This window comes from Gossypium hirsutum, chromosome D02, assembly GCF_007990345.1.
Source record: "Gossypium hirsutum isolate 1008001.06 chromosome D02, Gossypium_hirsutum_v2.1, whole genome shotgun sequence".
NCBI classification, from domain to species: domain Eukaryota; kingdom Viridiplantae; phylum Streptophyta; class Magnoliopsida; order Malvales; family Malvaceae; genus Gossypium; species Gossypium hirsutum.
Genome location: NC_053438.1, coordinates 62,637,409 through 62,655,238, shown reverse-complemented (window position 1 = coordinate 62,655,238; position 17,830 = coordinate 62,637,409). Strand labels below are relative to the sequence as shown.

The 17,830-nt window shown below is 33.1% G+C and overlaps 1 protein-coding gene across 1 annotated transcript; it reads right to left on the bottom strand.

Moving 5' to 3' along the window:
- Positions 1 to 1,678: 1,678 nt before the first annotated feature.
- Positions 1,679 to 5,466, bottom strand: LOC107909605 (TORTIFOLIA1-like protein 4). The gene is made up of 5 exons (XM_016837195.2): positions 4,440 to 5,466; positions 4,215 to 4,323; positions 3,398 to 3,903; positions 2,627 to 3,132; positions 1,679 to 2,256 (listed from the first exon to the last, which is right to left on the bottom strand). Exons 1-5 carry the CDS (start codon positions 5,250 to 5,252, stop codon positions 2,250 to 2,252), a joined length of 1,941 nt encoding a protein of 646 aa, XP_016692684.2. The 5' UTR covers positions 5,253 to 5,466; the 3' UTR covers positions 1,679 to 2,249.
- Positions 5,467 to 17,830: the final 12,364 nt, after the last annotated feature.

Here is a 17,830-nt window from a genome sequence, read left to right as displayed (position 1 = left end):
ATCAATAATTACATCATCTTTATCTTTAACCGCAGTTTCAAGCTTTTATTTTTCTCCGCTGAGAATAATAACTTCTTCTATTAAAGGCTCGCTTAATTGGTATAGTGTTTCTGTATTTTTCAACATTATGTTGAATGATTTCTCTTAGTTGTTGAAAGGAACATCATTTTCATGATTTGAATTTGATGTTTTAATCATCCAAGGTGGACAAGGGATAAAATAAAATTTCTTTTTAGACTTCATTATTACAAACCGTAGCTCAAGATCTCATTTAAACAACTCTTAAAGCCCATTCTGATACTAATTGAAAAATTCCTTGATTTGCACTTGAAAAATAGTTTCGTTTCAGCTTCTGTTAGAACAGAAACGAACAAAAAGGTTAAATGCAAAGTAACATAACGAGCAACATAAAGAGAGATAACACACAACTTTTGTTAACGCAGTTCAAACACGATGGTCCTATGCCTGTGGAGCCTCGTTAAGTGAATGGTTTTATTTAACAAATGTCTGGATCACTTATTGGCTTAAACCCAATCTACCCTTACACAAAGAAGTAATTGCAACCCCAATACTGACCTTAATTGTTACAAATCACTCACCCAAATACCTCACAATACAATCAATAAACCTATCCAAATAAATACCTAAAAGAGTGTTACAAAATAACGACAAGAACACAACAAAACTGTCGACAAAGACACTCCAAAAACCACTCTATAAGTGACGCCACAAGCAGCCTATCTATAGGTTGATATGAAAGTCCATCCAATAGAGTTTTGATAAGTTCTAAACTCTTATTTAAAAGTTGAAATTATCTCATTAATTATCCTAAGTATTTATCAACTAAAAGTATTATTGTTTGTGAAATACGAGGGATTTGATTAGCATAATATCTAAATCTAAAAGTTTTACAATAATAACTTACCTACAAATGGAAAAATGGAGAACCCCTAAGATTAAAACAAATATAATGATACTAGAAATTCTATCATATGCATGTGTGTGAAAATCACGTATTTAGAATACAGGTGTGTGTTTAAAATTAACAATATTTAAAAAAAACAAATATATGATATGTACGAAATTAAAATAAAATCTTAATTTAAATCGTAAATAAAAAGAAATTAAATAGTTAAATTCATCATATTAAGAATATTAAATGCACTCCAATTGTTTATTATGGTATTATCATTTTTTTAGTTGATATCGAGTTAACTTACAACACAAACTTAATAAATGACATTATCAATATATACAAACAAAATAGGGTGAAACAATAACATTGAAATATATAAAAATATCAAAATAAAGTTTTAGTTGAAATGATTACAATTTTTTATAAATGTGGGTGGAATGGACTGAATATTTGTAATTTTTTATTGGTTTTTAAAAAATAATAGAGATAGCAGTACCTCATAATAATATAATTTATTTAAAATATGTGATAATTTACTTAATTAAGTTATTATCTCACGAAATTAAATAATAATATCGGTAACATATAAAGATACACTTGCAATTATCCCAAAACAGTGCAAATTTCTCCTAAACGCACACCGACCCATTCTAAAATAATCCGTCCTGAAACCAATATTAAAAAAATATCTTACCTTTATCAGATGGGTTTCGTAACCTGTCAGGCTCTTTTTTTGCCATCCCAAGTAATTAGAGTTGCCGATTCACGCTGCATAATTGCATTTACATTACTCTACACTTTACAAACTCATCCTTAACTTCAGATATTTTACATTATTAACTCTAAATCCGTATTGAATTTTCGTGTCATACAATACAACACGAGAAGTAACTACTAGAATGTTGGAACTGTTGTTTCTTTTCTTTTCTTGGGGGTTCAATTGATGAAAAACTTGATGGCCTAGGATTGAAATTTTATATGCAGTACACAAGAAAAGATAAAAACGAGATGCACAATGTCTCTCTGTACACGGAAGGGACCTCCACCTCTACTGCAAACCCAATCAATAAGGGGGACAGGTTTCTGTTGGAACACCATATATTCTGTGCCTGCCTTGCGCCAAAGCCAGCCATTGGCATTTGCAGTTAATTTACTCACGGAACCAAAAAGTAAAATCTACTATCTCCTGTAACGACCCAGAATGCTGCACCTCATCATTACATTATCTACGATTTCATCGTATCATTTCATCTTCAACCTCCATTCTCCAAGGTGCTTCTCCGCTTGCTTCAGCTGCTTCTTCAAACACCCCCAACTTCAATCCAAGTTAAGCTCAAAATCTGGGAAAAAAAAGGTGAGGCAAGATCAAACAATTGACTTGGTGAATCAAACGCTCTTTGTTTTTATTTTTTTCATCTTGCAGATAGATAAGATGAAAATGGTACATGAAAGAACACATGTTTCCACTTGTATTGTTAAAAACCACTAGTATTGTTAAAACACATGAACGAACCCAATGATCTGACTAGTTAGACCATCATTCAAGTTCTTATTGCCACTTCACATAACTGACTCAAGTGCATGAAACATTCTAGGCGGTCATGAACTATAGCAAATTTAAAGAGCAGCTGTTGACCTGACAACAGATTTATAATTATAACAATAATATTATAAGGAAGTACAAGACAATTTAAAGTGAAATTCCATTACCTGCTGCTAAGGTTCGTTGGAGCTGTACAACTAACCAGGGAAGTCCCATCAGAAGCACTAGAATTGCCTACCTGGAACCTCTCAGCATTTTGAATGGTGTTCTTTGAGAACCCTGGATTATCTCTTATGTCACTGCCAGCATCACCCACTGGGTTCATAGCAAATCCACTTCCACCTTGACGCTGATATCCTCTGCTGTATGCTGGCTTATACATTTCACCCCCAGAATCTTTATCATGTAAGTTATGTACTGCATTTAGCGAAAGCATGCGCCCCGAAGAAGGTAACCTTGAAGTAGAAAACCGACTTTCAGTTTTCCTCCAGAACTTGGGACTCAAAAATTCAGCACCAGGCAGCTTGCAACATTTGTTATCTGTAGAATCCATGTTCAGAATCCTGCCACTTGAAATGGCCAAGTCATATGATATTTCATCCAGAGCCATCTCCAGGCCATTTACGCGTGTCTCTAGAGAATTGATCCCACTTTGGGAGCTCCCAATGAATTTCTATAATCAAATACAGAAAAACCATTGTAAATAAACTCCAAATGATAGAATCCACAAACATGATTCAAAAGAATTTCAGAAAGAAATAAGCATTATCACAAATATCATAACCAAGGATTTCACTGCATAAACTTAAGTCAAACACAATTGAAAACCAGTAGCTTTCAAAGAACAATAATACATTTATATAAAGGTTTACCTGGTAGGTGCAAAAGAACAAACTATGTGAAGAAAGAGAAAGAGGATATTCAGCTTTGTAAACTACCTGGAGGAGGTTCAATAGATTGGACTGCTGATCTTCAATCTGAGCAAGTTGTTCACGGATCAAACACAGATCCTCGATGTCTTTTGGATTCTCATCGACATATAGAGCAGCATTTTTATCAGTAACATCTAAATTCTCCTCGTCATGAAAAGGAAGCACCTGAGACTGAGACCTCAAACCGCCAAATTTCTGCACTTTTTCGTCATGGGCCTTGCCAAAGGATACACTCCTTTTGATATTGTAATCACCAGAGGCCTCAGAAAACAAAGACTTTGGCTGAACAGCTTCAATCTTCCAATCAGAGGATTTTGAGCGGTCCAGCCTACGAGTATTACTGTTGCTATTATTACTTTCCAGGGGAGTCTCTTTCTTGACAGTGGACGCAGCCGAGGCATCAGAAGGAGGGGACCTGCTCGTGGGGACTACTTTTTTTGATTGGGGAGTTCTAAAACCAACATCATTCATACTTTTGGTAACTGAAGTAAAGCATCCAACGCTACCATTATCTGTTGCCACGATCAAAGCACACAATCATAAATGATGAAAACAAATAGTTTGCAGCAGTAGTTACGGAGCATAAATGTTTTACAGCAGCGCAATAATAGCAACCCTTAAATTTTCAAAGTTTTAAAGTGAAACTTTTTGAAAATTTTGATCACTCGCATTGAACAAGGATAAAATTTTTGTTCCTTATCCCAAAAACGAATAGAAAACAAATATACCCAGTATCGTATAATAATTGTTGGGCTTGGACAATGATTAATTTCAAAAGATCAGACAATTACAAGCTAAACAAAAATTGAACCATATATCATACCTATTGAAGATGAGTCGGATTGAGAAGTGGTGGAGACTTCCTCACAAACTCCAGGAACATCCTTCCATAAATCCAAACTACGATTCATGGTTTCTCGGACAATCTTTACCTGTAACAACAAAATTTATCAAAAATGATGAGCAATGTTTTTTCCCTCTAATTCCCTTATCGGGGAAAAATATACATTATTAAATGATTACTGAGCAAAGATACAAATGGATGCACCTTATCAAACCTCTTATTGCCAAGAGTGGTCACACACGCCGCTTTATACTCAGCTGCCAGTTCTTTCTCCGCCATAGCCACCTTCCCTAACGCCTCCGCCGCCGCCTTTCTCGTTCCCCAGTCTTCGCTACCCAGAGACTCCACCGCGCATGGCACAAACCAATCCAGGACCCCTTTACTTCCGGCACCGCCAACACTAGCGACGCTTCCAATAACTCCAAACACCGCCGCTTTCGCTTTGAAACTCTCGCTCCTCACTAGCTTCCCCAACTTCGGCAACACCTTCTTAAGCTGCTCAGTCTCGGGATCCGGCGCCGCCTCGATCGCCGCGGACAAACACATCGCCGCACCGATCTGCGAGTTAACGTCTTGCTCCACCACGAGCATTTCGATCAAAGGCTTCGACAAAACAGAAAATGGAGGCTTCGTGATGTGAGACGACATAGCGGTCGTTGCCTCGACACAAGCGGACCGGACGGCAGAGTCGTGGTCACGGAGGCGGCGAGCAAGGGTGGAAATCATCTTAGAAAGGTGGGGAGATAAGACGTTACCGTGCGACTGAGACATCAAAGTCAAAAGGATTACGCATTGCCTCCGAACGGGAGACTTGGCGGAAGAGTCGGTATTGTGAAGGCAGTTGAGGAAGGGAGAGATGGAATCGACAGTCAGGTTCCGAGCGATGGACTCGAGCTCAGCGGAAGCGAGAGCGAGAGTGTCGCGGTCGGCGAGTTTGTTAAGGCAAGTGAAAACGCGTTGTTTGAGATCGTGCAGTTGCTGTTGAGGACTTTGCGGTGACCGATTCTTGGAAGACATTGTTGTTTATGGCTAAGCTTTGATTTCCGCGACGCCTTCCCCTTCTAACCTTTGGGTCTAACACTTGCAGCAGCATTCGAGAGGAAAATGGAATTGGCGGAGAAATTTTAGGAAATTGCGGCAGGACAGGATGGGTGTCTAATATATATATTTGTGCCGACGCCAATATCAAACGGACCTAAATATTCAACCAATAAGACCGGATCACACGATAATACTGCATCTTTTATCCATTGCATTAATTATTAATATCATCTACGATCAATAACAATAGCTTCACGGGTTTAACAAATAGATTGAAGAAAACATAAATATATTAATTTAAAAAGTAAAAAAAAAAAAAAGTGTTGAACAAAGGGTAATGTCACGTATTCGTATTAGAATGGACAGTAAGAAATAAATCCTAATTTGCTCAAGTCAAAGATCACATGGACAAGAGTAGTTGCCCCTGCCAGCACTATACGTACAGGCTCAAAATACTTCAACAATTAATTCTATAAAATAAAATAAACAAGGGTATGTATGACACATGGTAACATGACTGTAACCATTTTGACTCAACACCACATTACTTATCCACATGGATTTAGGGTTAAATCTAGGATTAGTAGAGCTTAGCTGAATGAAATGGTGAGCATGTGAGGAGGCAAAGAATAATGGAGACAAGGATGGTTCAAAGTTCTGAATTCAACAGTCAATCACGTGACTCTTAGCATGGGGTGGATGGGCACAATACCTGCTAGATCTAGCAACTTTAAATTCACTACATAACATGAAAATATAATTTTGATATAAAATACTTAATACAAATGGTAACCATAGTAATTAACGACCATCCAAAAATATGAGTGAGAAAGGGATGTGATCATGATTATGGCGAGTAAGTTTACGTTTAACCCCCACTAATTTTGGGCTTTGAAACAAAGGACCCACTGCATTTTTTTCTTGTCGTTAACGCCCTATCCATTACCTCCAAATTTGCTTTGTGCAAAATTTACGCTTCATATTGTTAGGGGTAAAAAGATTAGCCGTAAATTAAGTGTAATTGGGGATAAGAATGATGATATATTTAAGCATGGAGACAACAACCTGGAGAAGAAGTAATTATATATATATATATATTAAGTCATGACCTTTCCCCTAATTTAAAGGGAAGGGGTAAGAATAATATTACTCAAATATTAATTTAGATCTATTCCATGTGATTTCTCTTTTTTAATTTCATGATAACAATGAACACATTGTTGGCACTTCTTGGCCTTATGCTGTTATGAATTCCTTAATCTCAATTATTTACATGTTAGTAATTAGTACCAGGCAAGGTCACTGCAATTATCAGTTGAAACAGCTTCATCTTATTTTTAGACCATAATTTTGTTGATGTAAGAAACTTATATCCATTCTCTTTACTTCCCAATAAACATTGGGGTTTGGGGATTTAATCAGATGAAACATCGTGATGGAACCTGTAATTATATCAACTTTTGCATTCAATAATTAGTGTTCTACCATCCCAAAACTAAACCTTTGCAACTTAGTTCATTTAGTACAAGCTATTCACAGAAATGCATAACAAAAAGTTTCTTTGCTTAAAACATAATAATGCTTTCGACTGGAATTAATTTGATTTTAAATTGGTTCGAAGTGAGCTTAGACTGACCACTCGATTCATGGCCAAACCAATATATGAATTAACCAACTTTGAATTTCACTTTTCTAAAATCAAAATCAAAAATTTTTATTTGGATGGTGATATCCTCTCCGTGCAATTATAATGTAATTAGTTTGGGGGGGTTTTGAGACTAAAAATATATATTATTTAATTGAATTGATTAAATTTTTGTTTAATGCAATTTTTTAACATCCACAATAATCACACAAGATAATTATGAAGACAAAACGAGGGGGAAAAACAAAAGACGCCAACAGAATTTTGCAAATTTTATCCTGTTGATTTAAGTAAACTTGTGGCAGTGGAAATTTTCTGCAAAATCAGAATAGTTTAAATGAGTGGCTGAATTATTGAGCAAAATCTCAGAGTTTTCTTTTATCTAAAAGTTTGGAGAGAAAAGAAAAGAAAAGATTATTATAAAAAATGTTGTTGTTTTTCTTATTGGTAACAAACATTTAATATTTATTAAACAAAGTTCTCAATGATTTGACAAACAACTTGTAGCAATAGTTGCAGAATTTGATAAAAAAAAATACTTTTCATTATTAGTATCTCCCCAAAAAATAAGGAAAATGTAAGAGAAATTGTCTTATTTTTAGATATGAAAATATTGCATTTTGATATGGTTGTTATACAAGATCTATGCTCAACCAATTACAAAATAGCAAATCCCATTTTCTTATTTGGCTTGATTTTAGATCTACAAAATATACTCTCTCTTTTTATTCTTAAAATATACTTGTAGCGATTTTTTTTTAGATCTTGATTTTTAATATTAAGTCCATGTTGGTACCTAAGAAAATTTGTGAAGAGATTGAAAGTTTGGTGAAAAGATTCATTTGGGGTTCTTCCGAAGGAAAAAGAAGATGTCTTTAGTGGGGTGAGATTCTATATGCTAGCCTAAAGGGTGTGGTGATCTTGGAATGAGGAAATTACGGGATTAGAATATCTCGTTCTTATTGAAGCTGGGGTTCAATATTGCATCTGATAAGGAGACCTTATGGGTTCAAGTAATCAAGTCAAAGTATCGGTTAAATGGTAACTTACTAGATTGTATTGCTCGAGATAGGAGTTCCTTTCTTTGGAGATCACTCTCAAAAGTTTGGCCTTTATTACGGGAAAACTTAATCTGGTTAGTAGGCAATGGTAGCAAAATTAGATGTTGGAAGGATAATTGGGTTCCACGTGTAGAGCCATTGATTAAATTTATTCCTGCCAATGTCAACATTGATTTAGATTATCTTCTCAATGAAATGGTTACCGAGGAAGGTTTGTGGAATCTTGATCTTTTCAGGGTCTAGTTACCTGATGATGTGATACGATGTATTGTGGGTATTCCCCTTCCACACCCTTCTAAGGAAACCAATAGAATTGCTTGGTGTCATACCTCGACAAGGGCCTTCTCTGTCAAAAGTGCTTACAAGTTTTTGAATGAAGAGTCTTGGAGTGCTAAAGATGAGAAATGGAAATGAGCCTGGAAGTTTCCAGGCCCACAAAGGGTCTGTTTCTTTATATGGACTGTTTTGAAAGAACGCCTTCTCAGTAACGTGGAAAGAGTTAAGCGGGGATTAATAGTTAACCCTTCTTGTCCTATTTGTGGAAATGATTTGGAAGATATTCTGCATGTCATTAGAGACTGCACAGCAGCTAAGGCAATCTGGAAACAGGTCATTCAGGTAAAGCATCTAACAGATTTCTTTTCTAGCAGTTTACATGAATGAATTTATTTTAATGTGCAAAATACTACAAAGATCCATGAAGGAATGGCCTTTTTGGACTTCTTACTTGGCCCATTTGAAAGAACTGCAACCTTTTTATCTTTCATGCAAGAACTTGGAGTCCGGATGAATAGTCAAAGTATCGAGTAGTTGGGCTAAACATTATTTCTTTGCTTTTAATGGCAAACCGAATGGCTACTTTGAATTCTCCTTTGGTGAATCGACAAGTGAAAAATGGATTTTTATCAATGCGGATGGTGCTGTTCAATTAGGATCAGAGAATGCAGCTACTAGGGGAATAGTGCGTGATAAGACTAGAGATTGGGTTTCTGGTTATAACTGATATATAGGAAAGTGCTCGATTTTTTATGCAGAACTTTGAGGTATCTTGGAGGGTCTCAAGCTCATCCAACGTAGAGGTCATGATAAGGTGATAATTCAATCGGATAGGTTGGAAGTTGTGAAAGCCTTGCAATGAAGCATTTCTAATATATCGAACTCAACCTTGGTTAGAAGGATACAACGTATTTTGCCTCAAGAAGGTTACTGACTTTTGTGCTACATTCCTAGAGAGCATAATCAGGTTGCAAATTGCTTAGCCAAGTTGGCTCTGGACAATAAAGAAGACTTGCAAGTTTTTGACTCACCCCCAAAGGAGATTCTAGCTCTTATTGATTCTGACAAGTCAAAAGGTTTTTTTTACCTTTCAAAATAACTCTATGTAATTTAGATAGGTAATTGTTCTATTACACCAAAAATATATATATTAACTTTTTTTTTAATTCCAAAAATAAAAATATAAAAATAAAGTAAACTTATTCAATGGTTAGGGGCAATAGGCTACTTCCTGGCTTTTTTTTTAAAACTAACATTAATTAAGTAATTAATTACAAAAAATGATACAAGTGAAAAATGATATACGAAAATGATCTAAAATATATAGTGATCGTCAGTGCTGCCTGATACACCAACGGCACTACCCTCCAATGATGACTCAATCGCCAACTTTTTTTTAGAAAAATATATTTCTTTGGGTTCCACCACTATGCCAAGCGGCACCAATATGTGTTTTTTTAAATATCCGTTAAAAATACGGGTATTCAGGGAGGAGAAAATAAGGGAAAAAATTTAATGGGTATTACCAATCTGTCAAGCGACATAGAGAAAATTTTTTTAAAAATCTTTTTGGGTGTCGCCGATATGTGAGGTGGCACCGGTAAATATTTTAAAAAAAATTGTCATCCATTCTCTAAAATGAAGACTTGGATCAAATGTAGCAGCGAAGTTGATGAGGAAGCATTAGGGAAGATGATCATGGGAATCAAAGGATGGAAAGCAACTCAATAGCTTATCTCTTTAATGATTTTAGTTCTCAAACACATTGTATCAAACTTATTAGCATCATTATAGATTAAAATTTCCAAGAACGTCAACAAACATATAAACAAAAATCTCTAGAGCTGCAGTACCTGCTAAACCACCAAGAGAAGGAAAAAAACAGGTATTTTCTATTAGAGTATGCCCAAAGACTAATATGAGATTATTATAACCATGTACTCATTTTAACTTGTTTGTTAATATACAATATTGTCATTATTATTTCTGTTTCTTTTTTTTTGTGTATGTAAATAAACAGATTAATAATAAAATTCTGAGAATGATATGATTATTCTTCAAAGGTCCTTAGTCAAATATTATTATGGGCTTGGACAATAATAATGCATTGGGACTAACTTGTAGTTGATTGGCAACAAAGTGTTATCATTGGCATAGGGATGTCAAAATCAATACATGAGTATGTGTCGGAGAAAAACATATTGGATTGATCAAGATAAGATTTGTCCCTCCTACATAATGGAAGCAATATCTGAGGCCACTTGATGGAGTAAGACTAGAAATTCATTGCCATGTTCAAATAAGTTGATATGAGATATCAACACTTATTTGTTTATTGTAGTCTACTCAGAATATCAAGAAATATGATATTGGACTATACAAGTGTGACTGTTCCACGACTTATGCCCAATCTAGATATAAAAGATAAAATGATATAATACATAAAAATTTATCATAGAAATGTTATGTCGATTCATGACTTGGGTAGAAATGATGCATTACCATATGTCACTCATTGCTTGTAACATTAGAAATGTTCTAATATTACTACTAACATTACAATAGCCTACAAGGTTACACCTCATGGTTGAAGCGAAAAAAATCCAAATATCTTCCAATTGGTGTTATGTTTAGCTGTCACATAATTTAAATAATTAATTTAATTTGACAGTTAAATATTAAACGCATTATGTGTACAAACTTGTTGTACACAAATGGAGAAAAAAGTTAAAATTAATATATGAATTTGATCCATATAAAAGTTTAATATTAACTTAATATAATTTACCAAAATTATTAAAATAAATATTATAATAATAATTTCGGTCAAATATTAAAACATGGAAGCTAATATCATTTTGGAAATGATATAATGTTTTAATAATTTTCCATATGTTTCTCTAAAGGGGTAATTTTGTTTTTAATAAGTGGCATTGAATAAAAGGAAATATGATCTCGAATGGGTGTTAAGGTTTTTATAGCAGAATTGAGTATAGGGTCTAGCAGCCGTTTTTACTCTCTTTGAAAAAGTTCAAAGAAAATTTCTTTTACTGGTCATTCTTTGACTCGTTCCTTGTACATGAATCCATGGTTAATGATTGCCAGAATAATTTTTTCGCTGCATCATGCGGTGCACCGGCAATCTAGTATTTTCGTCATCGAGTGAAGAAGCATAAGGAAAAAGAAGAACAAACGCCATCGCCATTACTAAAATCTCATAATAAAGCTCCTCCCTTTCTCTTCTTCATCTTCTCCAACAACATCCCTTCCTCCATTTCTCAAAATCCACTAGAAGAAGAACAGGCTTTTACTAGTGTGACCATGAAAGGCACAATAAACTATAAAGGACCAATTTAATTTAAAAGAAAAAAAAAGTGATTGTTATAAGAAAAAAAAGCTTATAGAAGGTCTAAAAAAATTGTCACAAAAATAAATAAAAATGTTAGTTGAATTGATTAATGTATAGAATTTTACAAAAATAAATATATTTCAATTTTTTTTAGCTGTAACTAAGGCACTACTTGTAACACTGGATCGCCGAACCCGATTACAAAGTGTCACAATTTAAAACCAACTGGACCAACAAACTGTTTGAAAATCAAACACCTTAGTTCAGCGGATATTCTGCATACTGGAACGATATGTCTAAAATATCAAACAAAAAATTATACTTTTTAAAACACATTAAAAATAGTAGTACTCCACTTATAAACGGGTTATAGTTAAACATCATGTGGCGGAAGCCTCATAATTAGTGTCTGGTTATACAAAACATTAAATGAGTTGATACTCAAGTAAAAGTTTAAAAATTTATTATTAGCGGACTGTCATCATTTGAAATAGTTTGGCATGTAGCCTAACAAGACTGCTCATAAGAATTTGGAAATACAATTCAACAGGTCTTCAAATATAAACTGGCGAACATTAACAATCATCCTATTCCCCAACGATTCAATGCTACAAACAAAACAAGAGATGACTCACAAATAAGCTACAAATTTGACTGAATCCCTTCAACAACATGTCCAACCTAAAAGCTCGAAAATGATAAGAAGAAAACCAAGTTCATAAGAACTTAATGAGTTCTACGATAGCATATTCTCAAAATAGAAATCAACTAACACAAGAGGCTAAGACATAAACTGACCATATGAGACGCCACTTCTGGCGAATTAAATTTCTTTTTTATTTTCCTGCAAATAGACCCCGCCCATTGGCGAACATTATCCCTTATTAGGGACCCGTATAAGACGAACAAGAGTCATGGCTGCTCTATTTGTATGCCACATTATGGACTATCCCTTTATGATTATTTCACATACTTTTTACACTTAGATGCAATGTCCACACATTGTTTAACACAATATACACTTTTTATCAGTACACTCCCTTCCTTGTGCTAGCTTTTGATCCTAGTTCCGAAGAACCAATAATCCTATATTTTCACACCGCTACATAGAGCCAATATACCAGTCATAACCTCTGTACCTCCATCATCCCTCCTTGCATTTGTTGGATCTGGTACCCTGAGTGTATTATTTTTGTCTAAGTACCTTGATAATTTTTTCAAACAGATTGGTTAATAAAATTATTCATGAATTACATTAATACTTTGTATATTGTCCTCACATGATTTTTGAATGCAAAGCAAAATGGAAGCAAATTATTTATGAATTACGTAAACGGGGCAAGAAACCAGTCAGCTCTGAGAGGGAGCTTACTTCGCCTGTTCTCCCCTCTCATCCCGAGACTTAGGCATAGTCCGCCACTCCAGTGGACTTGGCTCCTCTCGCCCAAAACCCACCCGATGAGCCTACTCCCACACTATTTTTTCTACACTGCCATATCTTCTTTTTGGATCAAGGTAACGTCACTCTTCTTTTGGTGGGGCATCATGTTCATTCCCATTGAAGGACCACTTTTCTAGATAATTAATAGAAGAAATTTAATGGTGGTAACAACTGAACCTAAATTTTTAAATCTAAAAAATAGAGGAGCATATTCTTAAAAATAAAAGTAGGGGACTAAATTCCAAATGTACGAAGAATATTGGGATTTAGAGCATTTTAACATTTAAAATTTTTTACTCTATAATTTGACACAAAAAAAAAATCTACCCAACGCGAAGCGTGGGTCGAGAGCCATACTAGTTAGAGTTAAAGATAAGGTTTTCAGAACCATACAAGTGGTCAAACTAATTAGACCACCGTTTTTCAATACGACAAGTTCAACCGGTCTAACTAATTTGCCTGGTTCAATTGAATAAATTATTAAAAAATCATAAAAATTTTAAAAAATAAAAATAAAGAAAATTGGTTCAACCATCGGTTCAATCAATTCGTACCGATTCGTGAATTAGTCAATGTAATCCTTCTATTTCGAATTGATACCCTAACTGATTCTCTATTTATTAATCGATCTGATCAACCAATCCAATCCAATTCTAAAAATCGTGAGTTTAAAGCCTCTGACACTTCAAAATTTCAAGAGCAAAATAATCTTCAATTAAAACATAACTTCGTTTGGACGTGTTTGGCACCTCCAAGGAAACGTTTTAATCTCACGAAAGCCTAAAATCTTGATTGGAATTAACTACTTTGGAATCCAAATGATCTTATAATTGATTTAAATCTCAATGTTACAATATACAATTTTACTGATACAATAACTAATTTTACTGTAATATTACTTTTAATTTTACTATTTATCTAAACGAGGATAAATTTTAAGTTAAAATAGGTCATAAGTTTATATACTCTTCGACAATTTAGAATTTAATCATTGTACTTTTATTTTCAAAAATTTAGTCTTTTTACTTTTTAAATTTTCAAAATTCAGGTTTAACGATTAATATTGTTAACTGTTTTTGCTAAATTCAAGGTTATTACAAATGTTATTTTTTTAGTTACATGATTACCAAATGATTTTTTTTTTAAATTTCAAAATACTACCCTAACAAACTTAATAATGTTAACAATTGAATATGAGTTTTGATATCTAGAAAGTAACGAAACTAAATCAATAAAAATAAAAAATACAATGATTAACTTCCAAATTTTTGAATTATTTTAAATTTTGTATTTTTTAATAAAATGAAAAATTTTAACCTAAATCCTAACATCTTTGTTTCATCCATCTTTTAAGCCGTTGTCTAGTTTCAAAGTGAAAGTCAACACCCTACTTAAAAACGTAACTAACCGACACACCCCAATCTATCTGCTGTGATTGAATCTTATTTCAACCCACTACTTAGATTTCTAAATCATATTTTGATAAAATCCGCCTAAATTCTCTAATGAATGGAGGTTTTTTTTTTCATCTTTAATACTTTTAATATTCAGAATTTATCCAATTAATAAAAGAAATTCCATTAAATCGATTTATGTAGCATTTTTAAAATAAAAATTCGATCTCATGACGAATTTAAACCCATGTGAAAATAATGTGTATATATATATATATAAACTTTTACTCTACCTTTAAAAAAATGTTGAAAAAATTTACTATCCCAAAGTTAAAATTAATATTGGATGCTTGAGATATTAAGGATATGTTTGATAAATCATTAAAAATGAAAATTTTCAACATTTAACTTTTATATTTTGTTTGAGGATCATATTTTTTTTTCTTGTTGTTTGATAAACTGGAAAATTAAGTGTTGAAAGTTTAAAGTGCTGAATTTAATGTATAAAACTGTTTGATATATTACTTAAAATTAATTACTGAATACAATTAGATTGTTTGATAAATATGGATTTTAAAATAATAAAAAAAAGATCAATTCTACATTTTATCTTTAATTTTTAAGCATTTTACCTTATTCTAACAAAAAAAAAATTGAACGAAAAGTTTTTATAGGATAATATAATATTAAAATAAAAAATTAAATTAATTAAAAATATTCTCCATTAAATGAAAAATATCTCTTATCTATCTCTTATTTTTCTTACTTTTTTATAGAAAAATTCTAACAAATTATTTTATTTTAGATGATCAAATATGTGTAACAAATTAAATCATAGAAAATATTAATTTTCAATTGATTTAATTTTTCCAACTGTCTATCAAACAAGCCCTTAATATAAAATTTAAAATTTTCAACAAAAAAGTGTTGAATATGATAAGTAAGTAGATAGCTACTTATTGAAGAAAATATTAAGTTAGATTTTATTTTTCAAAATTGTATTTTCTCATTTTATTAAAAATTAAATATGCAAATTTAATATTTAACTTTTATCCAAAACTATTCAAAATAAAATAAATAATATCATATTAATAATAAGATTAAAATTATAAAATAATTAATTATTAAAAATCAAGATTTATTTTTATCAAACAAAATAATTATATTTAGTGCTTAATTTTTACTAATATATCAAACAGTTTTATAATATAAATTCAGTACTTATGAAATTCAAGATTTGATTTTTCAGTTTATTAAACACGTCTTAAATTTCTAAAATTAGAAATGGAAGAAATAAATTTCAAATGTCTGGAAAATAAAAGAATTAAGTACATAATTAGAATTTTTTATATGTAATTAGGGATAAAGGTGGAAATGCAAGGGCTTTAACCTAATCTCCTATGCTACTCAACACAATGAAGTTACCACTAAATCAAGATTGGCCTAATCAAAGGAGTTAATAAGCAAATAAAATGGGATTGTAGTAGTAACTGCCAAGAAATTATGAATCGATGATGAACAGATTGGGTCTTACATTCTACCACAATTAAGCGAAGGGGAACGTTAAATAAAAGGAGTTAAATATGGATGGGCAGTGCATGGGGCCGAATGGCCAACTGTCCATCTCAAATGACTGACTACATTGTTGTTTGACCAAGAGGCAAACTCATCAATCAAGCTTGTCCTTGGATTTGCCCTTCCACATGCCAAGTCCAAAATTGCGACCAAAACCATCGAATTTTCTTCATTGCTCACTTATTGCATGTCCTCCATGTGTATTTTCCTGATTAGGAGACAATTTCACATGTACCTCCATTGTTGTGGATGATGAAACCCAACAAAGATATAAAGAGGTTATCAGGGGGACAACCCACAAAAACATTCTCTCATTGGCCACCACCACGCCAAGTGGCACTCCCTCTTTGGTCCACTTTTTTTGGGTTTATTATTTATTGTGGCAGGCGATTTGGCAACTGTGTTAGAAAATGATCAGCAAATTTATGGAACTTCACACTCATTTTATCAGCCAAATAAAGCCAGCTGTTGCATCATTGAATATAGATATATAGAAATTGAGCTTGCAAATTATTCTCTTAAATTATTAGTTCCAACTTGAAACTCCAATACATTGATATGAGAAAGCTAACGCAAAGCAGTGTGGAATCTGTGTATTGAATTGCAATATTGGAAAGTTATAGCTGGTCTGGTCTAAAAACGACAGAATATCATTGAGTTTATTAGGGAGTGCGTAGTTATTATCATTGTCCCCCCGACATCTACAAGTAAGCCAGTGTTTCCCAGCGTAACCCTAAACCCAAGTATATGAAGGTTATTGAGCAGGCATTGTAATTGAGATGATTGGTGAACGTGATGAACAGGTCGTAGAGCTGGGAGAGTCGCAGAAAATTGATGGGTGGGTCCATGAGTATTAACGTACGGGGCGGCTAAGTCACGACGCTCAGCCTTGTGTTTCATGCTAGTAGTTAGCCTTATGCCTATCATAAAACCCTAAACAATAATTTCCCACATGGAATCTGCAAAACATTAATCATACACAGGGTTTTTGGCTTCATCCCTGGGTGAAGTTAGCTTTATGTATTTTTCAGTCATTTTATTACACAATGACTTTAAATAAATAAAGGGCTGGATTGTAGTGAAAGAAAGAGTGGATGGATGCTAAGTGGAGAATAAGATGGCTTAATTTCTATTTTATTATATAAAAAGGGGGTGGGTGATTTCATTAGGTAAGGCAAGGAACTCCCCAACTAATGCAGATTTGATGATTGAGACGCTTTATCACTCTTTTTGGTTCCGCCATTTTTTATTATTTTGATTTATTTCCAGAACCTTTGCAGTCCTACATTATAAGCAATAGACTGTAGCTTGAGGGTTTTAAATGCTTAGATTCCATCTAATATCAAAAGTAACTATTTGAATATCTCAAATAACATTACTATAATGGAAGAGGCAATGATTGAAGAAGTGGTATAAAATTATTTTAATAATATACATATTGAGATCAAGAATCAAACATGGTGGTGGTTGTTGTTGGTCTTATATGATCTGACTGGGTCAGCTCTGACATGAGGGATGAACAACTTTTACATCTGCACTGCACTGTTTCATAATCAGATGGTATCTAATATAACCATCATTTTATCAAAATATTGACGTTTCTTAATTCCCTGATGTGTTGTTTATTCATTTAGACTTTTTCGCCTACCTAATACAAAAATAAAAAATAAATATCTAAATAGTATGTCAATATTATTATTTATTAAAATTATATGTTTGCAACAACATAAGGTGGAGGGAAAGAAATAGGCGACACTATTTTTTATTTAATCATTAAATAATTATCATCAAATTATGTGTTTAAAAAAATTAT

Bases quoted from the DNA above. Each gene is read 5' to 3' on its own strand.
- LOC107909605 (XM_016837195.2), bottom strand. From the start codon at position 5,252: ATGTCTTCCAAGAATCGGTCACCGCAAAGTCCTCAACAGCAACTGCAC. The intron at 4,324-4,439 runs GTGCATCCATTT...TTGTTGTTACAG, and splicing joins GCAATAAGAGGTTTGATAAG to GTAAAGATTGTCCGAGAAAC. The intron at 3,904-4,214 runs GTATGATATATG...TCGTGGCAACAG, and splicing joins ATCCGACTCATCTTCAATAG to ATAATGGTAGCGTTGGATGC.